Source organism: Odocoileus virginianus, chromosome 16 (genome assembly GCF_023699985.2).
Source record: "Odocoileus virginianus isolate 20LAN1187 ecotype Illinois chromosome 16, Ovbor_1.2, whole genome shotgun sequence".
NCBI lineage: Eukaryota > Metazoa > Chordata > Mammalia > Artiodactyla > Cervidae > Odocoileus > Odocoileus virginianus.
The window spans coordinates 44,188,299-44,216,047 of NC_069689.1; the positions used below are offsets into that span (position 1 = coordinate 44,188,299).

At 35.6% G+C, this 27,749-nt stretch overlaps 1 protein-coding gene across 17 annotated transcripts in view; it reads right to left on the reverse strand.

Annotated features, from left to right (window-relative positions):
• MEF2A (myocyte enhancer factor 2A) overlaps nucleotides 1-27,749 on the reverse strand; it is a 190,530-nt gene that overhangs the window by 28,382 nt on the left and 134,399 nt on the right. For 13 of the 17 annotated variants that reach the window (XM_070478148.1, XM_070478161.1, XM_070478156.1 and 10 more), the window contains 3 exons: nucleotides 16,694-16,831; nucleotides 14,340-14,559; nucleotides 13,539-13,598 (listed from right to left, as the gene is read on the reverse strand). In XM_070478148.1, coding sequence (XP_070334249.1) covers nucleotides 13,539-13,598; nucleotides 14,340-14,559; nucleotides 16,694-16,831 — 418 coding nt within the window. Of the gene's footprint in view, nucleotides 1-12,631; nucleotides 12,718-13,538; nucleotides 13,599-14,339; nucleotides 14,560-16,693; nucleotides 16,832-16,896; nucleotides 17,029-27,749 lie in introns of those variants that run through there. The other 4 variants (XM_070478157.1, XM_070478155.1, XM_070478165.1 and 1 more) reach the window with 3 other exon arrangements.

A 27,749-nucleotide genomic window follows, 5' to 3' on the forward strand; every position in this document is an offset into this window, starting at 1 on the left:
GTATTAAAAAGCAGAGACATTACTTTGCTACAAAGGTCCATCTAGCCAAAGCTATGGTTATTCCAGTAGTCATGTATGGACGGATGTGAGAGTTGGACCATTAAGAAAGCTGAGTGCCGAAGAATTGATACTTTTGAACTGTGGTGTTGGAGAAGACCCTTGAGAGTCCCTTGGACTGAAAGGAGATCAAAGCAGTCAATCCTAAAGGAAATCAGCCCTGAATCAGTGGAAGGACGGATGATGAAGCTGAAACTCCAATACTTTGGCCATCTGATGCAGAGAACTGACTCATTGGAAAAGACCCTGATGCTGGGAAAGACTGAAGGGCAGGAGGAGAAGTGGACGACAGAGGATGAGATGGTTGGATGGCATCACAGACTCAATGGACATGAGTTTGAGTAAACTCCGGGAGTTGGTGATGGACAGGGAGGCCTGGCGTGCTGCGGTTCATGGGGTCACAAAGAGTCGGACACAACTGAGTGACTGAACTGAACTGCTAAGCAAGTCATCTGGATATAAAATGCTCATCAAATAATTTTACACAAAAGCAGGAAGGTTTAATAGAAACCAACAGAATGGAAGATTGACATTAATAAGTACAGATTAAAAATATTTCTCTTAAAAAAAAGGCATGAATGTGTTCTTAATTTCTCTGATAATATATAAAAGATTCTTATTTACTTGATTTGCACTCAAACCTGAAGGATAAAGCAGTATTTCCTCTCAAGTACATTATAAAATGATGCAAAGGTATAATTTAGAAAAATGCATAAGAAATACTAGCTTTTTCCATGAGGAATCTATACTATTTTTCAGTTAGATATGGTACCAGAGTAACCCATGAGAATCAAATTATAAGAATGAAAGGGGACCTAAATGCATGACATTTCTGCGTGTGAAGTTGGGAGTCTGCAGCGGATGATTACAAGATGATGTAATAAGCATTTGGTAACTTGCCAGACTGAGACAGATATACCATTCATTATTTTGTGGAGTATAGTGATATACTACCTAACGTATGCCATCTTACTTCCAGTTCATTTTTTATGACCAAAAAGAAGATATTGTTGGGACAGACTTTTGAAGTATATACTTTTAAGTATATAACTCATCTTGTCACAGCCTATAAATTTAGGAATAAAGTACTGACTCTAAATGAATAAAACCAATATAATGTGACTTTTATTAAAATGTGTTTTCAGGTTTTATGATAACTTATGCCTTGATACCATTGTGACAAAAATGCTTAGCACTGCATACTAATACCGCAGGAAAGATGACAAAGCTAATCTTAATTACGGTCTTATAGCTCTAAGGCAAGTCATTCAATTATATCAATCTGGCTCCTATTTCAGAATATCTTATCAGCCGAAATACTGCACTGAAGTGGCTGGAAAGCACTCCCATGTTCTTAATTCCATTCTTCTAGGGCTTATTACTATGAATCTATCTGAGAAGTTGAACTGACATGGGAAGGATTTTGAAAATCTCCAAAGATTCTGAAAAATCCAAAGCAAGGTTAATAATTAACTCTTCCATAGTTGACAAATTTTTCATAAAATCAAACTTTCAGCAGATTATTCAATAAACAAGTAAATAAATAAAAATATATTTAAAGTCTACAAAATTATGTCATTTGTATAAGGAAATGAAGTTTCTAAAATTTAAAAAGATGATGGGTTTTAAAATCACTGATGACTTATTTACTTGATTCAATGAAAATTTCTATATGATGAAGAACATGGATTCTGTCCATTAAAGACTTAGCATCTAAAACAGAAAATCATGAGATTCAGGTTCTTCTGTATTCCCTCTAAACCTCTTCTGAGTGCACAGTCCCTGAAACACTACATTCTCCTTCTCTATTTAGAGCCTTCATGCATCCCCATAGCTTCAACCACTGCCTCAAAATGACTCTTAAAACTGTATTTCTTCTTTGTGTCTCCTAATTCCAAGCTATACACAACCATGTGGTGGGAACGTTCCCCCAGATATGCTGCTGTCATTTCAACCTCAACCTGTTTTAAATGACTGTTCTACTGTCTCCTCCACGCCGCCCATCCTCATTTTCACAGAGCTATTAAGCTTTGCTAGTCTTTCTTTATAATCCCTTTCTCCTTACCTATCTCTTCTTTTTAACTGTCATTGCCTCTGTTGTAATGCAAATCCTTATTACCTTCACTCAACCCTAATCAACTCCAAGATCTCACTGAGCTCATTCTATTCCAGTATATTTTTTTCTCTTTCTCTACATGTTTTAGAAAAGTGAAATTGCTGAATTTTGGTGACTTTACTTTATGCTTGATCTTTGAACATAGGCCCAAAGTTAAAGAGTTCCCAAAATCATCTGAATTATAGCATTACCTGAGTATTAAATGAAAATTCTCTCTAGAGAAATTTACTTAGTAAACCATATTCAATAAGCAGACTGCCTCTATGATAAATGTATACAATTTATAATACGTACAAAACTAGCAGGTTTTATTTGGACAACATATATAATATACTCACAAAATCATTTTATAAGAAAAAACACAAATGAATGCTCTAGTTTACTGTAATAATTTTATGACTGAAGAGGTACCATGTTGTCAAGGCTGTATCTGTCACCCTGCTTATTTAACTTATACACAGAATACATCATATGAAATGCCGGGTTGGAAGACTCACAGGCTGGAATCAAGATTGCTGGGAGAAATATCAACAACTTCAGATAGACAGATACCACTTTAAAAGCAGAAACTGAAGAGGAACTAAAGAACCTAGTGAAAAAGTTAGCTTAAAACTCAACATTCAAAAAACTAAGATGGCACCCAGTCCCATCACTTCATGGCATATAGATGGGAGAAAAGTGGAAACAGTGACAAGATTTTATTTTCTTGGGCTCCAAAATCACTGTGGATGGTAACTGCAGTCATGAAATTAAAAGTCGCTTGTTCCTTTGAAGAAAAGCTATGACAAACCTAGACACTGCTGCTGCTAAGTCACTTCAGTCATGTCCTACTCTGTGCGACCCCATCCCTGGGATTCTCCAGGCAAGAACACTGGAGTGGGTTGCCATTTCCTTCTCCAATGTATAAAAGTGAAAAGTGAAAGTGAAGTCGCTCAGTCATGTCCGACTCTTCGTGACTCCATGGACTGCAGCCTACCAGGCTCCTCCACCTGGGATTTTCCAGGCAATAGTACTGGAGTAGGGTGCCATTGCCTTCTCCAAAACCTAGACAACAGCATGTTAAAACGCAGAGACGTCGCTTTGCTGACAAAGGTCCATACAGTTAAAGCTATGCTTTTTCCAGTAGTCATGTACAGGTGGACCATAAAGAAGGCTGAGTGCCAAGGAATTGATGGTTTTGAATTGTGGTGTTGGAGAAGACTCTTGCAAGTCCTCCCTTGGATTGCAAGGAGATCAAACCAGTCAATCCTAAAGGAAATCAACACTGAACATTGATTGGAAGGACTGGTGCTGATGCTGAAACTCCAATACTTTGGCTACCTGATGCAAAGAGCTGACTCACTGGAAAAGACCCTGATGCTAGGAAAGACTGAGGGCAATAGGAGAAGAGGGCGACAGAGGATGAGATGGTTGGATAGCATCATTGATTCAATGGACATGAGTTTGAGCAAACTCCAGTAAATAGTGAAGGACAAGGAAGGGTGGTGTGCTGCAGTTCATGGGGTTGCAAAGAGTTGGGCAGGACTCAGCGACTCAACAAGAACAACAAAGTTCAAAAACTAGAAAAAACAAGGGAAAATACACATTCCCACTATTCTAACTATTATAATCATTTTGGGTTTCTTCTCCTTTCCATGTATATATTTTTGGCATAGTTTTAAATCACAACTAAAAAGGAACTGAGTTGAAAACTACTTAATTTTCGTATGTTGAATATGCTGATATTTTCCTGTTATTCCCTACTAGAAATAACGTTGCAAGGAACCTCTGCATAATCTGATTGATTTCTTTAGGAGAGATTCTTAGAAATGAGATAACTTACACATTTCTTACACATCTTAGAGGAAAACAGGTGTTTTTATGACTACTGAAACATTTTGTCAATAACTTTACAAAATGACTGTTACTAATTTGCAATGCTACAAACACATAACAGATCATCAGCTTTATCCACCTTCATCAGCTTTCTATGTCACAGTAAAAAGTGGCAATAGTTGGCAATTACTAGGTGGGGATTTTTGTTTTCGTTTTCATTTGAATTTATGATTATTATCAACAATGAACATCCTTTTCAATTTTAAAAATACTAGTTGGGTTTCTTTTTTGCATTGCACATTTAAGTACACTAAACACTTATCTTTTTATCAAATATTACGTGTGGCTTGTATTTGATCTTCTTCTCTTTTAAATTTTTATTGTAGTATAGTTGCTTTACAATGTGTTAGTTTCCACTGTAGAGCAAAATGAACCTGCTATACATACAATTCCCTCCTTCTTAGATCTCCTTCCCCTTCAGGTCACCACAGTACATTAAGTAGAGTTCCTGTGCTGTACAGGATATTCTCATTAGTTTTCCATTTTATACACAGTATCAACAGTGTATATGTGTTAATCCAAAGCCAAACCTCCTCCCCCTTGTTATCCCCAGATTTGCTCTCTACACCCGTGTCTCTATCTCCTATTTCCTTTCTCTCTTTAGAATGGGAAAAATCTATTCTCTCACATAAGATGACTTGAGGGTGGCTGCAGGCTCTGTGCCTTCAAAGCTCAACATGGAGGATCCACAGTCTTTCCAGCTTTCCACTTTGCCATCCTTGGCTGTTGTTGGCCTATCTTTATACTGACTCGCTTCATGATTTTAAGATTAAGCTGCCTATCAGCTGCCACATGCAGACAGTAACACTCAGACTCAAAAGGCTGCTAAATCTTTGTGAGTGTGAATGTCTGAACTTTTTTTCTCTCAAAACTTCAGAATTAATAGTGTAACTACTATACAATTAATAGTACTATACAATGATGGACAGGGAGGCCTGGCATGCTGTGATTCATGGGGTCGCAAAGAGTCGGACATGACTGAGCGACTGAACTGAACTGAATACAATTAATAGTATAACTACTATACAACTGTCTTATATACTACTATACAATTATAGTTTTAAGTATCTCAACAGATGTGATTATAATTATTTTTAACAGCAAAGTGTATTTCTAAAACTTTTAATACATATACAGAAAATTTTACAAAACAAAAACTTAGAGGATCAAGGATTTACCATATGAACCATGTAACCATTAGGAGACCAAGAAAGAGAACCTTGCTAGAACCCCAAATACTGCTAGTTTGATTACTGCTACAGTTCCTTCATATTCATTGAGGTACAGAATTACTTCGCGAAAGATACTACCATGTACTCATCTACTCTATTGTGGACAGAAATCTGGATTATTTCTAGATGCTGGCTGTAATGAATAATGACATACACATTCTTTTACATATCTCTTGGTGCTCATGGTGCAAATATGCACTTCTCTAGTATGGAAAGATGAGTGAAAATGCTGGGTCATGGAATAAACGTATTTGCATCTTTAGTGGATAATGTCAAAATGATCACACCAATTTGTACTACCATCATCAGTGTATAAGAGTTTGGGCTTTTCCATACTCTTGTTAACACTTGGTATTATCTAATTTGCTTTAGCTGCTTTCCTGTGCTATCCTGTGGTTTTAATTTTGCATTTCCTTGATTACTGAATCACAAGCTTCTTTTCACATGTTTATTAGACACCTGGATAGCTTTTTGAAATGTCTGTTTTCATGCGCATTTTTAAAAATGAAATTTTCCTTTGCTTTATAATTTGTATGTATTCTTCATAAAAAGTCCTGTTTTATATGTACACCATATATATTCTCTGACTCTATGTTGCCTTTTCATTCTCTTTATGGTATCTTGATGAACAAAGGTTTCAAATTTTAACACAGGCAAGCTGATCAATCTTTCCTTTATGGTTAGGCTTTCTCTGGTTTCCTATTTAGCAAGTCTCTCCGTATCCTGAGTTTTGTTGTTGTGTTCAGTCGCTAAGTGATATCCCACTCTTAGTGACCCCATGGACTATAGCACGCCAGGCTTTCCTATCCTTCACTATCTCCTGGAGTTCGCTCAAACTCATGTCCATTGGGTGAGAGATGCCCTCCAACCATCTCATTCCTCTGCCACCCACTTCTCCTCGTGCTCTCAATCTTTTCCAGCATCAGGGTCTTTTCCAATGAATTGGCCTTTTGCCATCAGGTGGCCAAAATACTGGAGCTTCAGCTTTAGCATCAGTCCTTTCGATGACTATTCAGAGTTATTCAACACTTAAAAAGTTCAAGGATGCTTCTCCTTTCAATAGGACATGGGCCTGAAGCCTTCCAGCTTTTAGAAACAGAAGACTCCAAAAAAGTTAAAATAAGATTAAGGCAAATGGGGGGTTCACCTGAAAATGTATTATGCATTTGAAAATGACAGAATCAGTAAAACTAATGGGAGTTTAAAGGTAAAGTGAAACCACCTGGAACTGGTCTACCATAAGTCTCGAAATGTGGACAAATACAATAAGTTATTGCATATTTTAAGTATAAAACATTTGGTTAAAACAAGTGACATGTACAATCTCTGCTTACAGTATAGAATAAATATTCTTTTCAATGTTTACATTCTTTTTGTATAAAAACAAAAAATGTCATTTTGTGTGCAAAGAACCAAATTTGACCACATGCTGAGTCACACACACAAGTATACAAATTTCAGAGAATTTAATCATATGGGGGTAAGTACTCTGGTAACAAAACAGTTCAGCTAGAAAACAATGCCCGAAGATAACTACAAAACGCCATGCATTTGGAATTAGGAAATTCACTTTTAATAACCATAGATCAAAAAAGAGGTTATGATGGAAATTAGAAAACAGAAATTAGAATATATTTTGAATTGAACATTGATACAAATATAACATTTCAATAACTTCTGCTCTTATCTTTATAACTTACTTCTAATCTTCTTTAACTTGTTCCTATAGAGATACAGTCTTACTTAGCTCAGGGTTTTCCAGCCTTCTGTTTTAAAAGACAGATTTCTCTTAAAGCACAACTTTACCTATATCCCACATGGGTTTTATAAGCCTTCTGAAATCTGTGGCTTGATGTGTTTGTCAGGTTTAGAAAACTCTCAGTGATTATCTGTTCAAATACTGCTTCTGGCCAATTTTCTCTCTTTTTGCCTACTGGGACTCCAATTTTAACTATGTTATAACTTCTCACTATACCTTGTAGGTCTTAATCTTCTTTTGAATTATCCATCCTTTAATCTCAAAAATTCTGAACACTGTTCCTGTCTTATCTTTTAATTCACTAAATTCTCCCTTTTGCTTTTACTAAATCTCTTACAAAACCCACTTAATAAGTTTTAAACACTATTACATTTTTTAGTTCTAAATGTTCATTTTTAAAGATTCCAATTCTCTGGACAAAATTCTTAATCTACTTTTTATTTCCTTGATACAATAAATACTGCTATGTTAAAGTCAAAGTTTGTGCCTACTAATCCCAAACCCTGGAGTTTCTAAGAAGCTGGTTCTATTGTCCATTTTTAATGCAGGCTTTCATTTATTTTGTATGCTCCTAACTGTGCTTTTAGTTTGTAATTTGCTTGCATGTCAAGCAGAAATAATAAGGTCTGGGAGGGTATTTAATTTTTTTTTATTATTCTACAGGTACCCAAAATGACATAATGATCTCAATTCGTTTCCAAGGCAAACCACTCAATATCACAGTAATCAAGTCTATGCCCCGATGTCGAAGATGAAGTTGAACGATTCTATAAAAACCCACAAGACCTCCTAGAATTAACAACAAAAACAACAAAAACGTCCTTTTCATCATAGGGGACTGGAATGCAAATGTAGAGAGTCGAGAGATGCCTGGAGTAACAGGCAAATTTGGCCTTGGAATACAAAATGAAGCCGAGCAAAAGCTAACAGAGTTTTCCCAAGAGAACACACTGGTCATAGCAAACATTCTCATCCAAAACACAAGAGATGACTCCACATATGGACATTACCAGATGGTCAATATAAAAATCAGATTGATTATATTCTTTACAGCCGAAGATAGAGAAGCTCTATACAGTCAGCAAAAACAAAACCTGAGCTGACTCTGGCTCAGATAATCAGCTCCTTATTGCAAAGTTCAGGCTCAAGCTGAAGAAAGTAGGGAAAACAGCTAGCCCACTCAGGTATGACTTAAATCAAATCTGTTATACAGTGGAGGTGATGAACAGATTCAAGGGATTAGTTCTAGTAGACAGAGTGCCTGAAGAACTATTGACAGAGGTTCGTAACACTGTACAGGTCATGACCAAAACCATCCCCAAGAAAAAGAAATGCAAGATGGCAAAGTGGTTGTCTGGGAGCTAAGAAAAGAAGAGAAAGAAAAGAAGAGCAGCAAAAGACAATGGAGAAAGGGAAAGATAAACCCAACTGAATGCAGAGTTCCGGAGAATAGCAAGAAGAGATAAGAAAGTTTTCTTAAGTGAATAATGCAAAGAAATAGAGGAAAACAGTAGAATTGAAAAGACTATAGATCTCTTTAAGAAAATTAGAGATACCAAGGAATATTTCATGCAAGATGGGCACAATAAAGGATAAAAACAACAAGGACCTAAGAAGAGGTGGCAAAAACACACAGAATGATACAAAAATAATGATACAAAAGATGATACACCTTAATGACTAAGGTAACCACAATGGCATGATCACTCACCTAGAGCTGGCTATACGGGAGTGTGACAACAAGTGGGCCTTAGGAAGCTTTACTACAAACAAAGCTAGTGGAGGTGATGGAATTCCAGCTGAGTTATTTCAAATCCTAAAAGATGATGCTGTTAAAGTGCTGCACTCAGTATGCCAGCAAATGTGTAAAACTCAGCAGTTCCACAGGACTGGAAAACGTCAGCTTTCATTCCAATCCCAAAGAAAGGCAATGCCAAAAAATGTTCAAATTACCATATAATTGCACTCATTTCAAATGTCAGTGAGATGCTCAAAATCCAAGCTAGGCTTCAACAGTACATGAACAAAGAACTTCCAGATGTGTAAGCTGAATTTAGAAAAGGTAGAGGAACTAGAGATCAAATTGCTAACATCCTCTGGATATTAGAAAAGGCAAGGAAACTAAAAAAAAAAAAAAAAAACAACTACTTCTGCTTCATTGACTATGCAAAAGACTTTGTGTGGATCACAACAGTGATATTCCTAAAGAGAGGGGAATACCAGACCACCTGAACTGCCTCTTGAGGAATCTGTATGCAGGTCAGGAAGCAACAGTTAGAACTGGACATGGAACAACAGACTTGTTCCAAACAGGAAAAGGAGTACATCAAGGATGTATCAGAGAAGGCAATGGCAAGCCAGTCCAGTACTCTTGCCTAGAAAGTCTCATGGACGGAGGAGCCTGGTAGGCTGCGGCCCATGGGGTCATTACGAGTTACACACAACTGAGCAACTTCACTTTCATGCATTGGGGAAGGAAATGGCAACCCACTCCAGTGGGTTCTCTTGGCTGGAGAATCCCAGGGATGGGGGAGCCAGGTGGGCTGCCATCTATGGGGTCGCACAGAGTCAGACATGACTGAAGTGACTTAGCAGCAGCAGCAAGGCTGTATACTGTCAGCCTTGTTAACTTATATGCAGAGTATATCATGAGAAACGCTGGGCTGGATGAAGCACAAGCTGGAATCAAGATTGCTGGGAGAAATATCAATAACCTCAGATATGCAGATGACACCACCCTCATGGCAGAAAGTGAAGAACTAAAGAGCCTCTTGATGAAAGTGAAAGAGAGTGAAAAAGTTGGCTTAAAGCTCAACATTCAGAAAACTAAGATCATGGCATCTGGTCCCATCACTTCATGGCAAATAGACGGGGAAACAGTGGAAACAGTGGCTGACTTTATTTTGGGGGGCTCCAAAATCACTGCAGATGGTGACTGCAGCCATGAAATTAAAAGATGCTTGCTCCTTGGAAGAAAAGCTCTGACCAACCTAGACAGCATATTAAAAAGCAGAGACATTACTTTGCCAACAAAGGTCCATCTAGTCAAAGCTATGGTTTTTCCAGTAGTAATGTATGGATGTGAGAGTCGGACTATAAAGAAAGCTGAGTGTTGGAGAATTGATGCTCTTGAACTGCGGTGCTGGAGAAGACTCTTGAGAGTCCCTTGGACTGCAAGGAGATCCAGCCAGTCCATCCTAAAGGAAATCAGTCCTGAATATTCACTGGAATGACTGATGCTGAAGCTGAAACTCCAATACTTTGGCCAACTGATGCAAAGAACTGACTCATTGGAAAACACCCTGATGCTGGAAAAGACTGAAGGCAGGAGGAGAAGGAGATGACACAGGATGAGATGGTTGGATGGCATCACTGACTTGATGGAGATGAGTTTGAGCAAGCTCTGGGGGTTGGTGATGGACAGGGAAGCCTGACTGGCTGCAGTCCATGGGGTCACAAAGAGTCAGACATGACTGAGCGACTGAACTGAATTCTGCAAGATGATTCTTCATTAGGAAAAAAAAAAAAAGGGTTCTACTGTAATATCACTTTGAATAACCACAGTTTAAAGCATTAGTAAAAATGCTAAACAGGTTAGCATTGTAAAGGCTCTGAGAAGTCCTACAGTAAAGAAACCTGTTTAGTTTTACTCAGTACAAGGTTTGCCACTCATATAGATAAGTAATTCTTTTCATGTAGTTTCAAGAAACATACTTTGAAAAATGTAGATGAGAAATCATATCCACAATTTTTAATATATTTTCTTCTTAATTTTTATGGGAATTTAAAATGTTTAATCTTTACATTAAAAAGATTTCAGGGATAAAATTGAGTTTAAACTATTTTTCCAAACTACTAAACCAAAATGGCATGATTGCTGAAAATAGGCTAAAATATATTTTCTGACTCTTCTTCACAAAAACTAACAATAGGTCTACAATACCTATGAGAGACCATTTATTGGGGCGGGGGGTGATTTACAGCAAGAAACATGTATGCTATAAGTACTACACAAAAATAAATACTTCCATTTGGTATCTGGATTAAGTGATGCAATGTTTCTACTTAGTTGAATCTGAATTCTAAGGTGGTACATATTAATAAGCAGTTAGAACAAAAACATCACTTAGGATATAAAGCAAACAAGTAGAAAAAGTAGAAATACACCTAGCACAGGTAAAATAGGTATATATGAGTATGAACCAGTGAGGAATCAAGACATTCAATCCTGATGTGTCATAAGACTGAGGTTATACTGTATTACTGTGTAGTAACAGAAATAGACTTTCAAGTAACTCACTAAGCAGTTAAAATATCTTAATACTTAAATTTTAAATTAAAAAAAAATCATGTTCACTAGCCATCATCATTAATACGATTAATTAACACTATTAGCACTAAACATATTAAAACAGTTGCCTATGACTGGGGACTGGGGGTGGGAGAGGAAGAGAACAGGAATGGAATAGAAGTATAAAGGGGTAAGTGAACAGCATACTGAGAGATGCTGAGATGACGTGCCATAATTTGAAGAGTGTAACTAATGTGACCCTCCAAGCCCGAGGGTCTAGAAACTAGGAGAGGAAGCTTACAAAAGAAACATGAATTTAAAAAAGAAATAAAAGTAACAGGATTAGATAATATGTAAAAGGTCAAATTAAGACGGTGACAAAATCTGAGTCTGAAATCATCAAATGGAACACAGAAAACTGAGCAGCAAAGTCTAGATTTATAGTTGCATGGCAGATAAGAAAGAACAGAGAAAAAGCTTTAGGGAAGTACGGACAGTACAAAAACCAAAAATAAAGCAAGAAGAGAATTAAAAGACTTATTTGATAGGAAGGAGAACAATGTTTATCAAGTCAGAGGATGAGAGGGAAAAAAAAGGCAAAGGGAAAACACATTAGAAATCTTCAAATAGTTATGAAATAAAAATAATTTTGGAACTAAAACTAAGAACTAGCCAAAATTAATATTAAACAAAATAGAAATTATTGATTCTAGCCTTAAGCAGGCTGGAAAGTCGAGAAGAGAGCAAGATGCATAGTGTTGGGAGAATAAAAGCATATGGGAAAATGCAATATAAAAAGAGTATATGGGCATGTAAACAACTAAAATAGAGTTGAAAAGAAACTATAAATATTAGGAAATACAGTTACAAAGATAGCAGTCCTAATGTATAATTGGTAAGACCTGTATGAATTTCTCCACATTTAATTATCTGTTAAAAAAGATCCTACAACAGGTCCTATCTATTTGAGTCCATTAAAACAGCAATTAATACAGAGGCAGAAACAATCAGGCATTTATTCCTACTTTAGGTCACTATATGTTTTGTAACTCTCATTAAATAATGTCTGTTTCTTTCTTTCTCATCATTTTAAATTAAGTTATTCAATCATCAAAATTTTCTTAAGGCAGAAAAGTAGAAGTTGTTTAGTCATGTCCAACTCTTTGCAACCCCATGGACTATACAGTCCATGGAATTCTCCAGGCCAGAATACTGGAGTGGGTAGCCTTTCTGTTCTCCAGAGGATCTTCCCAACCCAGGGGTGGGACCCAGGTCTCCCACATTGCAAGCGGATTCTTTACCAGCTGAGGCACAAGGGAAGCAGCTCCTCACATTTTTGGAATAAGTGGGTTGAACATATGTAATAGGGAATTTTTCCTGTAAGTGATCTGTTTTCAGATCTCTCTCTAAACACACAATACCTAAAAGAGGAAGGGAAATTGCTTTCAGATAAAAATGAAGGTAACTGGGATTATCCTAGATGAAGAGACCAACACAACTAAATCTGATGGTAACCCAAAATAATAGTTATTCCTGCGGCTCTATGACATATATGCCATGTTTCTGTAATTTTAAGATCATAATCTATCTTTACCAGGATTTCAGGGCTGGGCATTCACATTTATGAAATTTTTAAACTGCAAGTCATCTTGGAAGGGGTTCCAAAGCTAAAGAGACAATCTGGCAGCAACCACGACAAAACGTGAATGCTCCACATGTGACGATCAAAACTGATCCTTTGGAGACAGACTTCTTAATTAGGCCCACAATTTCTTCCTATGGCAATCTCCCTGAAAACATTTCACACAATTGTAAAATACAGCGGTCTGCTAACAGTCTGATTTTGGTAGGGACAGGTGACACAGAAAGCTTCTCCTTAAGAAATTATCTTAATGTAAAAATTGTATTAAGGCAATTTAGTTTTTAGAAAAGAACAATGTCTGTTATGAAGGAGGCATAAAATAAATATTTATTGAATGAATAAGTGAATGTAAGGCCAAGATATGAGGAATAACACAGGGGTATCAAAAACCCTAAAGTATTAGTGAAAGCAATAACTAAACAAATCATAAAGTGACATGGTCTACTCTAGTCATTTATCCCATATTTTCCTCTTCACCTCGTAGAAACCCTTGTTCGAGGGACAGTATTCCTTTTATCTCAGATAAGACAGATGCCAACAAAGTGAAGCAGTAAGAATTCACTCACCCACTGGGCTGCTTCCAGCTCCATTTGGCACTGTGAGGTCTGAAGTGCTCAACATCCCACCTAACATTACAGAGACAGGAGAGAGGGCAAGGAGTGAATGTGAATTGATTCTCCTTATCTGAATGAGAATGAATTGACCAGAGGTAACCCTCACTTCATTCCTAAAAAACATGAAAATAAAAACTAGCCCAGTCTGAACTCAGCGTTATGATGTAGTCTAATATACAGGCACTTATCTATCAAGCTCTGGACATGTCTGCCGTCTTGTGACTCAATACCAAATAAGTACATATTGACAAGAATGGGGGCAGTGCTAATAGAGTGCTATAAAATCTAGGAATAATGGGAGAGGAGATAACCGCATTATACACAGAGATGCAGTAAATGTACCTCAAGTGTCTGAGTTAATGAACAAATAAGGCAGAGGGGGATGCAGAAAATGCTCTCATTCTAAGTGAGTTTATCTCTCCATTGATTTTTTAACACAACTGGATCACAATCAATTTTTAATCTTTATGATATCCTAAATAAATTTTCTGCCTGTGTAGGTGTAGCATCCCCATGATATGGAAAGCTTATTTTCCAAAATAGGCAGGTTCTCTATTTGTTCCACAATACCTGTACAATGCTAGAGCCACAGACTTACAAAAAAAAATATTTGAAAATGGGGGCAATTATGTAGTAGTGACTCTTGCTTACCAAAGCAATAACATTAAAAGTAGCAGAATAAGAAATTGTTCATATTAGCAATTAATTTTTTCATTCTTTTAAAGAATCAGAAGAATAAGTATCAGTACATACCTGCACTGCCAGTACTTGGTGGTCTCTGAGGAGCTCCAGGGGATACATTTCTATGTAATGTGGCTTGAGGTGGAGAGAGCATGCTTGTATCTGCTAATGCTGAGCTGGCTGCCAAAGATGGGGACACAAGTGAACTCCCTGGGTTAGTGTAGGACAGAGCACTGGGGCTGGTCACAGGGACTGTGACAGACATTGAGAAATTCTGAGGTGGCAAACCGGGCTGTAAATAAAGAACAAGGAAGAGAAAACTGTTAGTTTCATTTTCATCTAATTAAATTTAATAATTTATGCACTTTAATTTGGTAAGGTAACACCAATTACTAAAAGAGGATGGAGGTAAGTTCTTAAAATATATTTGCAGGTTTAAGTTATTTTCTTTACAATTATATGAGAATGTTTAACATAAACATTTTCAATTTCAATTTTTATACAGTAATACATATATGCTAGTATAATATGTACATTATATATTTCAAATATTCATAGAGATGAAAATGAAAGGCCAGAACCTGATATTAAAGATGTGCTGTCCAAATTAAGATATTATAAACACATCATTGTTACCAAGAAAGTATAAATGAGCACTTACATAAATGCAAATTAGTTTAGTAACATTACACTTCAGTTGGGAGATTCCAAATATAACAAAAGAGAAAAAGAATGTACACATATTATAAACTTCATACATCAAATCTGCCCTGGTCTGATTTAATTCACTAACCTTCTTAATGGAAAAAACTAAAAAAAAAAAAAAAAAAAAAAAAGCCAAATTTTATATATGTATATATAACACAATGCAACGAGTGTAATAAAAATGCAAAAAAAGAAAAAAAACTTAAGCAAAATTAACTACTGACAAGTTATCTTTAAATGTATAAAGATTAAATTACAAAGTTATGTTACTTTATTTCCCTCCAAAATAAACCATGGTCCCTTAAGAACAGTATTTTCTATTTTCCTCTTTCATTTCCTCCATAGGCCACTTATAATATACTTGTTAACCATGATAAATATAACAATCCTCTTTATAATTTGAGAGAAAATAAAAAACTTTCCTCTCCCTACATTTTAAAACAGTGATTTCCAAATTAAGGTAACACTGATAATTCAAAGTTGAAAGAGTATAAATAATTAAGTACTTTATTTGATAAGTTTATTTCAGGAAGAAAATTATAACTCATTAAAAGATATAGAACAATGAAACATGATAAAAATTTTTAAAGGTAAAGCAATTTTATTTATAAACGGTTTTGCAGCTTAACGTTATCTGCAAGGTCACCAACATCCATATGAGGTCAAAAGGAATTTTACTTTATTTTTTCTGTTGTTATGTTTCTTAAGAAGGGTATTACCACAAAAATATCTCCTTAAATTTGTTGTCCATGGGCTTCTTCTTATAGCATCAGACTATTTTGAAGAAATAATCCATAATACATACTTTAGGGCATAGTTTTAAGAGAATTAACTCTGGTAGTGAAATAAATAGCAGTGGCACCAATTTATTCACGAAGCCTACAACGAATATATAGTGTTAGAAAATTTAGATCAGGAATAATTGTCTTAAGCAACTCTTGCCAATGGAGCTTCAGTGAGAACTCTTTGAACTATCAAAAAAGCACTGTTTTACCATTAGATGTGTGAGCATGGAAAATTTTTAAAGTAACTATTTGTTCTGAAACCAGTTTAAGAACACTGCTTCCTTAAATTAAAATCAACTCTAGGCACTCTTCCTTAACACCTACAGTGCAAGAAAAGAATAGGAATTTGGAGTTACTGTCGCCAAGTTGTTTTGGGACACTTACAAAGAGTCAAACAGTAAGCTACTATTATAGCAACTATATAAAATAATTAAAAATAATTTTGAAGCACCAAATTATATAATAAAATGTAGCCATTTTATATTTTATAGTCTCAAAATCTACTTAAGTCCATATAATATTTTAAAAGTCATCAGAGGGAGAGGGAAGTCTTAAATGCATCCTTATATTTAAAATCATGGGAATTTAAAGCTGGAAGGGACCTTAAAAAATTATGTGAGCCAATTCATTCACTTTACGATGAGAAAATTGGAATCTAGGATGTATAGATGCCCTATTCAAAAGTAAGGAGATAGTAGCAGAGCCTGGATTAGGATGTTTTCTCTTCACTTCTACATTTAAGACAGTGAAGATGTACTACTGTTAAGATTTCTGCAATTTTATCTTGAAGTTCTATAAATCCACAAGAAATTAATACCTCCCCCCTCCCTCCTTCTACTTAATGCTGTCATCACCCACTGTGAAAACAAACAACAAGAAGTGTGGTCAGTCTCTTCATGCACAAGATAAAAGCACAAACCATACTTTAGTACTCACTGCGATTTTATGATTCCGCATCATATTATCAAATTCCTCATTAATTTTTTTATATTTTTCTTCTGTATGTGGAGTTAGCACATAGGAAGTATCAGGGTCTGGGCTGTCGCACCCTCTGTGTTCCTTCTTGTTCAGAGCCTAAATAATGAAGTTAACAAAAAGGATCAACAAATAAAAAGTAGAGGTAAAGTAAAAGTACTTACAGGGCCTCGTTTGAAAATAAAATCACTATCTTCATTTAGTTTGCTGAATCTGTCCTCCGAGAGTGGACTGTGCTCAAAGTAATCGTCAGCATCAGGGCTCTCACAACCATTAAGGCCTTTTTTTCTTAAAGTCTGAAATACAATTGGAAAATTCACACACAAATGATACTAACTTGCCATGAATCTTTTTTGTAAAAATTAAGTAAGAGAGCACAGACTGAATGAACTGAGTAATACAAGAGCCACTGAAATGGTTTTAAATGATCACAAGTGTACTGTAATTCTTCAAATAAGGTAATCCTTATACATAAGCAAAATTATGTTCCCATTATACATGAAGAGAAAAGGAGTATTTCCATATTTGGATTCTTCCTTTCCAAACTTCCTAGAGAATACTAAATTACTCACTGCTCTGATAGTTATAATCTAAATCTGATTACATCCTGATCAACATGTCTGATAGGATCAAAGAGTACGAGATCCCAAAATATATCAAAATGATATTTTGAGAAGTTATTGCAGCATCTTTATGAAATGAACATTACTTCATCTACCGACATTCCTTTCTGTCTGAGAGTTTATCCCATTCACCAGAAAGAATACACATGATATCCCAATAATTTCATCCCTAATTTGTTCTTAAATGCTTTGATTTTCCTGCCAATGCAGGAGATGTAAGAGTTGTGGGTTCAATTCCTGGGTTAGGAAGATTCCCCTGGATGAGGAAATGGCAACACACTCCAGTATTCTTAGGGCTTCTCTCATAGCTCTGTTGGTGAAGAATCTGCCTGCAATGCAGGTGAGACCCTGGTTCAATTCCTGGGTCAGGAAGATCCGCTGGAGAAAGGACAGGCTATCCACTCCAGTATTCTTGGGCTTCCCTTGTGGCTCAGCTGGTAAAGAATCTGCATGCAATGCGGGAGACCCGGATTCAATCCCTGGGTTGGGAAGATCCCCTGGAGAAGAGAAAGGCTACCCACTTCAGCACTCTGGCCTGGAGAATTCCATGGACTATACAATCCATGTCTGCAAAGAGTCGGACACAGCTGAGCGACTTTCACATTCCAATATTATTCCCTGGAAGATCCATGGACAGAGGAACCTGGAGTTCTACAGTCCATGTGGTCACAAAGAGTTGGACACGACTGAAGCAACTTAGTATGCACGCACACTGATTTTCCTACATAAGTCTGAAGTATAAAAACTCAAATACTTATTTATGTATGACAGCAATGACTCTTTCCTACATAGAATGTACACATTAGTGACTTCACAAATCTTTAAATTTTGTGATAAAAACTAATTCAGCATGATCTTTCCCATCCTTTGCTAGCTCTTTCTATAGAGCTCCTTCATGGATTAATTTAACCTACTAAATTGGCTTTCTGGAGAATATTTTTGAATGTCCTGGACCATATTGATTATTTTTCTGTTTTCTTACTTTAGGACAAAAATATAGTGAACAGTTATTATTATTTTTTTCATATTGTATTTTTTCTAATTAAAATCATCACAAAATGACTTGTTTAGTTAAAACAATACACTTAAAACCAAGGGTTTAATAATCTATAGAATATTAACTTACTTCCAGAATGTCTAAATTTTTAAAAAATCATCATGGGTATTATTAGAAAGTAGAATTTTTTTTAAAGTAGATTTTTGAGCTCAACAACTTAGATAGCTTTTAGATTTGTTGATTTTCAAGCCAACCACAGAAATTTTCAGATGTTAAAATTTTCCAAGTAGGCCTACCAACTTAGCCTAAGAAATATTTGAACAATAGACTAACACTAGATGAATGCATTTGTACTGTAAATGATTATGTTAATTTAAGGTATATTTTAAATTAATTCATAATAATGGATCTTGGTATCCTTTCAAACATGACTTATAATAACTGTGAATGCTATTTTAATTCTTCTTTTCTTGAAAATAGTAAAAGATAAACACACAATACATTAAGATATGAGAATTTTTTTTTAATTTATCTTGTCTATTTTAAAATTTCACTTTATTCAATTTGATGCTTAAAGAATGGGAAGTAATCATCGGGATATCTATGTTAGCTGTTCAAATTTCTTGGCATGCACTGGGAATCCCGCCCACAATGCCTCAAACTTCCAGCACAACACATCACTAAACATGAGCAGACAGCATACACCACACCTATTTCCCCAAAATTGGCCTCAAGGCTCTAAGTTATATATGTGGGTCTAAGTAATCACTGAACTTTTATGTATACTTAGTCATAAAAAGTCCTGTTGTTTGTAACTAAGAGGTGAAGATATATCCTGCCCCATTCATGGTAGCAAGTTCTGCCTGCCAAAGCTCCACACTTGCTATCATCAAGGAAGATGTTAACAATTAGAATATTGAAACACAATGAACTCTTATAACCAACACAGCTATAGAAAGAGAACAAATACAGTAGATGCCTATATACAGATTTTATCATGAAGCTGATTTATTCTACTCTGAAATCTCCAGATATTTTCCCCTCATATTCCTATATCTTAAGGCTAGGTAATTCACAGTCTTACTCTTCTACTAACAACAATCACCCAAGTGTGTCTCTCTGAACATTTTCAAATTACAGAAGAAAAGGAATATGGTCTTTGTTAAATAATCACACACTTTTATCCTACAAGAGTAGGGTTAACCCTACTTGTACTAATGAGGAAGAAAAACATTCTGGTATCTCCAGTTCTGCAAGCCTTCACTTTAGATGGGGTTCCTGTCATGATGAGAGAATTCAAGAGGCTGTATCAGCTCTACAGATAAGCTCATGTACCTCTGTTGGATATCCAACTTGGGTTTTATCACTAGAACATGAAGAGTTGTTTTGAGGATCCAACTACCATAAAAAGACTTTTTCTGTCTTCTTTATCAATACCACATAGCATAATAGTAAAAGTTTCTCCTGTGTCACTGTTACTAACAAGTGGAATGCTGGTATCTATTAACAAGGCTAGGTGAGGCATATAAGAAACAGGCTAGCTTCAGCTTTCTTCCATGCTGCAAGTTAGCCACAATAAAAACACCTGCTCAATGAAGAAAACACAACCTGAAAGGTCACCATTGGGGGGGGGAGTCTGCTTTTAAGTGGGAAAATTCAAGAATATTAACACTGTGTACTCTCTATAGTTATTACTGAAGATAATAATGATCCATATTCTTAAGGAAGCAAGATTTTAAAAGTACTTTATTCTTGTACATGTGATTGACAATTTTTCAGGCCATTATGGCAAAATTTAAGGGGAAGACTCTATTGTGCCGGGATAATTTGATATTTCAGGGGTATACACCACTTAAGTTAATGTATCCTATTTGCTTTTCTTAAACGACTGTATTCTGAAATATAGATTATTAATTGCTAAGGGATCAATGGGTGATGAAAAATTAAATTATTAATCAATTTAAGCTGTCTTGATACAATCTGTTCTGTGTCTTTATATTGGTGTTCCAAATATATCTGAAGAGTCTAACTAGAAACATTATTTACATGAAATCACAAAATTAGCGTACCTACAAATTTCATCAGTCCATTTCTACAGAAGACGGACATTTTACTTTTGGAGTGTCAGTTAAACACCTTTAAAAAAACAAACTTCCTACCTGTCACAACAAAGTTAAATTCTATTATGATTTTAATAGCTTTTCTTTTTGTGATGTTGGGGAATTTTATGTAGGTTTTAGATAATGAATACCCTTAGAAAACATTTACCTTCAATATTCGTTACATAAAGACAGAATGTAAAAATTTCTTAAATGGATGAAAAAATAATTGCTAAGTGTCCTTAATTTAAAGCAATACATTCAATTAGGACACATCCTTCCAGGTTATCTGATTCACTGCGGTTCGTGCTGGTCTTCAAGCTCTTTTACAACTCTGCAGAATCAGAAGTTTATTTGTAGAAAGCTGAGAGTAATACAAATAATTACTGTTTATAGACATACAAATAGATTCTGTCTGCAGGTCTCAACTGACCTCTTTTCTCACTGAGGAAGAGGTCAGTTTTGCATCTATGAAGAAAATTCATTTTGCCTTCTTGATGAGTGAGTGTTACTCACTCAGTCGCGTTCAACTCTGTGACTGTAGCCCACCAGACTCCTCTCTCCACTGGAATTCTCCAAGCAAGAATACTGGAGTGGGTAGCCATTCCCTTCTCCAGGGGATCTTCCCAGCCCAGGGACTGAATCTGGGTCCCCTGCATTGCAGGCGGATTCTTCACTGTCTGAACCACCTGAAAAGCTTCCAGATGGGCTTATGCACTTGTCTTTGGCTTTACCTTTGGATTTACCTTTAACCAGCTGCAACATTTTTTCTGCTCCCTCAGAAATTAGTAAATAAAACTCTTGACATGTTCATTATATAGCTGAGAGCCATGATTTTACCTTTTTCTGGAGAAAAAACAAAAAAACCTGTTTAACAGTTTTAAGAGTGAAATCACCCTTGACTCATGATTCACAGCAGATCCAAATGCAGGGGAAAGAGCTTGGTTTTTTTAGAACTTAGTACTGGACTAAGTATTGATTTTTTAAAAGAAAAAACAATGTGCTGTTAAAATTTTTGAAAATACTTGATTATCTAATTAATAACCTGTATTAATTTATTATGGTATCAACGATTAACATAATTATGATCAGAGAAGGCTTATCAGATTTCAGTTCTTTTATTCAAGAAATTAAGGAGAATAATCCTTAATTTTTGTGACAATTCATAAATGAAATTATTATTCATACTACAGTATTAAAAGTGTAATCATCTAAAACTGCAAACTACAGACTCTCTCGAAACAGGGTTCCTTCTCCATCTGAAGCTAACGAGGCCCAAAGTAAAATTCAAGCTATTGGGGAAAGAGTAGTTAAGTGTTTTGCCTATAAACATTTCCAGGGAGAAGGAATCCCTATACCATATCTAAACTTTCCAAACAGGATACGCCCAAATTAAACTTACAAGTAAGAGGATGTTTTCTTTTCAGTTTTGGTATTAATTAAATCAGTTTTACTGAAATGAAGAGTAACTTGAAGCTCACTTTATAGTTGGATGAGAGTAATGATTTTATACCTTCTTCCAAATCGGTTCTGAAACTTTGAAGAACTATACACCCAAGTGACTAATGCACATTTTCATTTGGATATTTGGCTAATATCACTATTTCAATTTAATCAAGATGGAATTCATTATCTTTTATCAAGTATCAATAGATCTCCTCTTTGGACTCAGAAGTCAGTCAACACAGCAAGCAATCTTGCTGTTCACTTTGCTCTCTTCCAACATTAGCATGGAATTCCAAATTTTGTAGATATTTTATTCCATTTCTACTGCCACCATACTCATGCAGGCCTGTGCTGCTTTATACCTGGACTCTTACTATACCTTCCTTCACTTCTCTTTCTTCTGATTTTCCCTATAAATTGTTACAGATTCAGTTCTCTTTCATATCACTTTGTATTTGTCACCCGTGTTTTAAATATTTGATGGCTCTCGATGATCTAAAAGCAGTACTCTCTCAACTTTTTAGATTATCCCACCCCACCTGTAAACATATTTCATGCACAGCCCCAAATATATGCATACACTGAAAACATTATAAGCATGAATGACTGTCAATCTTTTAAAACAGTAACAAACATATATTTGGGATAAAATATAATTCCTATTATTTTCTCCCTGAACCCCAGTAGTTTTATATATCTTACATCCCTCCTGAAATAACAAATGTGAAGTACAAAATCAAAATTCCTTAGCCTAACTGCAAGTTACCTAAAAGCCTACCTTTCTTTCCTTTCCCATTTTTATGCTCCCTGAAACTTCTGACCCAGCCAGAGTAGTCAAAATTATTGTCCTCCTTACAGTCATAAAAATCCCTCACTGATGTCACCCCACTTGCTTGAAACCCTGTCTTCTCTCTTATCTGTATGACTATCTTATAGCTCACTGTGGCCTAGTTTGAACTGCATTTTTCCATGAAACTTTCTTTCCCCACTGCTTCATATGCTGAAATTCTAAGAGCACTTACTCTTTGGAGCATTCATGTAACATATGCAACATTGTGTTTACTTATCTTCTGCATATTTTCTGTATTTTTCAACTAATGTATGAACATTCAAAGACTGAAGTCTAGACTGCTTTACATTTTCAGAATCTAGACAAACAAGGTGCCACACACACATGAAATATGTATTTATTAATACTTGCACAATAAAAAACACATAGCAAAGGAGAGACTAGGATGATGTGATGTTACTTCAGATGTTTTCTAAAACATAAAGTTATGAATTTGTTATATTTAAACAATAATATAAGGCAATTCAGAGACATTAATTTGTACTAGGTTGATCCACAGAAATTGACAGCTGACTGCATCTGAACCACAAAAATACAATTCTATAAGTGTAATTTCATATGTAAGTTCAACTAATAACAACCTAGACTCTGAAAGCTGCTGGGACTCTCCAGTGGGCTTTTGGATACGAAAGATTAGAACTGGTAGTGCAAGAAGACCTCTCATTTTAAGTGTACATTTAGCTATAATCAACTAACAGCCAAAAGTTCTTATTTTGGATCTTATGTTGAACAAAGAAGGCTGAAGAATAAACCAAGAAGTCTAAAAATAAAAAGTCATACATTTCTTAAATAAGAGAAACTCTATGTAGTCTACAGAGGATCAACCTAGTTAAAAAAAATTATGTTAGCACTGAGACAAAGGTCCAAGGTCACTAAATCTTTTATCCTACTGAGAAAGCATCAGCAAGACAGTATCATAATTTAAGTTTCTTAAAATTTGGGAATTATGTTCTGGTTACAAAAATGGCTAATTGGATAAGAACCTAGAACATCAATTAGTTTTACATGAAGACCATCAGTTGTGCCTTCAGGAGAGTCATCTGGCAAACTAGCCATGGTGGCAGAGATGAGGGACCATGGAAACTTTGAGACAGAGTTCCTCTTCAGGCCTTAAGGAAGCCAGGTATATTCCTTTCAGCCTTGGGTGCCATCTGCCTATATTTTTCCAATAAATTCTTCTTTAGTTGGAGCCACTTTAAATGAATTCCTATTCTTTATAATCAAAGAACCTTCATGAAAAAAACTGTCACAATTCTTTGAGTCATTAATTAGCAGTCTCCTTACCTAAGTCATCTAAGTCTCCTAAGCAAGTCTGGCTAATGCCTCCACAACTGAGACCAGAAAAGATCCCAAACTTGGAAAAGCTGACTCAAATAATGGCATATACACCAACAAAGATCTTTAAAGTCACATGTTCTACTGTTCTACTTATAAAGCATTCACAACCTTATTTTTCAAGTTCAAAGAAAACACTTTTAGAATTCTGGGTATATAAAACACTGTTTGGTTGGCCCTGAACATTTGCTTCTCACTTTCTGGTCTACTCTACTGAATCTGTTGGTGAAACTAAAGACAGCAAAAATAAGGGAAGAGTAAAAAGGAGATAAGAAACCAGGAAAAAGAAACCTGAGGAGGCAAGAACAATGCTGTTTTAGACTTTTTTCTAGATATCTCTCTTTTTTTTTTAAACACTACAAACAGAAACATATTTCAAAAAAGATTATAAATAAGGCAGAGGCAGCTAATTTTAAATAGATTTCTTTTTGCTTATAATCTTTCATCAGCAAAAAATAACTTAAAATTTCAGACATAATAACAATAACATTTATTCTCCATGGAAATTATATATACAATGCAGATATATATAAAATACATATGCTTTAATATATACACACTATAACCTTTGGTGTTTGTTCACAGAATGAAGAAATCTAGGACTCAGGATATTGTTCATTGTAAATATATTTAAACAAATATTTAAATCATATGGAATCTGAAATAAAAACTGATAAAAATCCCAGAGGACTGGTATTTTCTGGAATTTTTAGATGATAATGAATTTTGGATTCAGGAGTCTATACTGCCTGTTTACCAGAGCCCATGTCAGATAAGATTTTATTTTTAACTAGTGTCAACCAAGAATTGAAAATATTCTTTGACACACACTCAATTTTATAATGATAACTGTCAAATTCCATTCCAAAGTAGTAATAATCATAGCACCTAGAAGTGAAACTAGGGAATGAAAAGTACTCAAAAGGTATATAGACATAGTTTAAAAACGCACGATGAGCTCATCAATTATACCAATCCACAACATTATCACCCACCTTAAATCACATTTCAGTGAAACAACTAAGCAACTCCATAAACACTGGCTGAATGGATAATTTGTCACCTCCAGCATAAAGAATAAATGAGTGCTTAAAATTATGGAATGATGTCTTAAGTCCCAAGGAACTTAAAGACAAAGTTTAAAGTTTAAATCTTAAACTTTATCTTAAATCTTAAACTTTAAATCTTAAAGTTCTAGATTTTAGAACTTTTTATAATGTGAAAAGTTCTCCTTTTTTCCATTTTTAATAACTGTTTCCAATTCTGAAAGATACTTATTCTTCCTAGACACTTTGAAAACAAAAACATTTTTTAAAAACTGGACATAATACATTAAAGGGCTTCCGTCATAGCTCAGTCAGTAAAAGAATCTGCCTACAGTACAGAAGACCTGGGTTTGATTCCTGGGTCAGCAAGATCCCCTGGAGAAGGGAATGGCAACCCACTCCAGTATTCCTGCCTGGAGAATCTCATGGACAGAGGAGGCTGGCAGGCTACAGAACATGGAGTCGCCAAAAGTCGGACACGACTTAGTGACTAAACCACCACCAATAGACGGTGCATCAAAATTTATATAAAATTCAACAATTACAAAGTGAACAACAGTAATTCTAATCAGGTCAAAAAATACACTAGAACCAGAACCCTATATATCTCCTTCAATCACATAACCCTCCCCTCTCTCCTCCATATACCATCCTAAGTCGGTGGTGTCAACTTCCTTTACTTTTATCATAGGTTTACGATATACATCCCTCAAACTATAACTGGCTTCCCCAGTGGCTCACTGGTAAAGAGTCCGTCTGCCAAAGCAGGAGACGCAGATTGAATCCCTGGGTCAGGAAGATGCCCTAGAGAAGGAAGTGGCAACCCACTCCAGTATTCTTGTCTGGAGGATCCCATGGACAGAGGAGCCTGGTAGGTTCATGGGGTTGCAAAGAGTTGGACATAACTTAGTGACTGAGGATGCACATACTTCTAAATATTATGTGAATGGAATTTATGCACTGTATTATTTTGTCTGTTCTTCTTCAATACACTTGACATTTAGGGTTGCAGGTAGTTACAGCTTGAACATTTTTATTGAATATTGTACTATATTATGTGGGAGAAAGCTTTATCCATTCTATTACAGATAGACACTGAAGGTGCTTCAACCTATTAGCTATTATGAAAATGGAGCTAGGCACATTTTCACAGACATAGTTTACCACGTATCTGCACACACTTCTCCAGGGTATATTCTTAAAAGCAGAACTGTTAGTTCATAAAATGATATCCTCACACTAGGTAATGCAGAACAATTTTTTAAAGTAGTTGTATCAACATATTCTACCAGCAATGAAGATTTAATTTGCTTTCCCTTCATTCCCAAGAAAACAAAGCACATTTCAAAATTACTGGCCATTTGGATTTTTGTGAGGTGCCAAGTGTTCCAGGACTTTGCCAGTTTTCTATTGAGTTGTCTTTTTCTTATCACTTCACAGTCATTCTTTTACTTGTAATCAACTTAAGTTCTTTGCCACTTTTATGTACTGCTGAAAAAAAATCCTTTCCTATTCTGTGACATGTTTAACACTTGTCTTTGGATGAATACAGGTTCTTAATAAAATCAAATTTATTCACTTTTCCTTTACAATTATCCTTTATGGTAGTAATGTTTATGTCTTGTATAAGAATTCCTTCCCTACCTCAAAATCATGAAGATATTCTCCTACATTATATCCCAGAAGTGTTACAATTCTGCCTTTCACATTTAGGTCGAAAATACTTCAGAATGTCAATTTTGTATAAGATACAAGGTAGGTTCAGTCTCACAGTTTCCCATATACATGTATCCAACTGTCCCAGCATCACTGCTTACAGAGGTGGTTCTTTCCCACTTTGACTTGCAATACCACATCATGCCCATGGTTCTGTTCAGCTATTACTTCACTGATCTATTTGGTATTTGTGCCAATGCCATATTACTACAGCTATAAAATCAGTCTCAATATATTGTAATACAAAGCTTCTCATTTTGCTATTCTTCAGAGTATCTTCTTATCCCCTTGAATTTCCCTATATATTTAAGGATCAGTTTTTGAATTCTTGAAAAAATTAATTCCTTGGGATCTTGACTGGCATTTCCTTGACTCTATATGGATTATTCATGCAGCATGGACATATTAAAACTTTCAGTCCACAATAATAGGATACTCTGTTAAGTCAATCCTGCATTCCTGGGATAAATCCAACTTATTCAAAACTTACTTTTATATACTGCTGGATTTATTTCTGTATTAGTTAGCATACATGATGTTGGATGCTTTAATACACACATATCTCAGTGCCCTAAAACAATGAAAGTTTCTTATTCATACAAAAGCTAGTGAGGATGTTTATCTCAGAGAGCCTTGGGTGAGATTATTCAGAGTCTGTTTATCTTTTGGTTCCACATGGGATCTCAGAGTTTCCATCTGGATTCTCTGCAGCTGGCTGACAAAATGAGGAGACAGAGTAAGAAGATCATGTGGCAGGTACTCTACAGGTCAGACCTGGAAGTAGAATGAATCATCTATTTCTATTTATATTCAAGCAGCTAACTCACACACATGACCACTCCAAAGCAAGGAAGGCTAATAGAGTCTAGATGTGTGTTCAAGCAATGGAGAAAACAACTCAACGT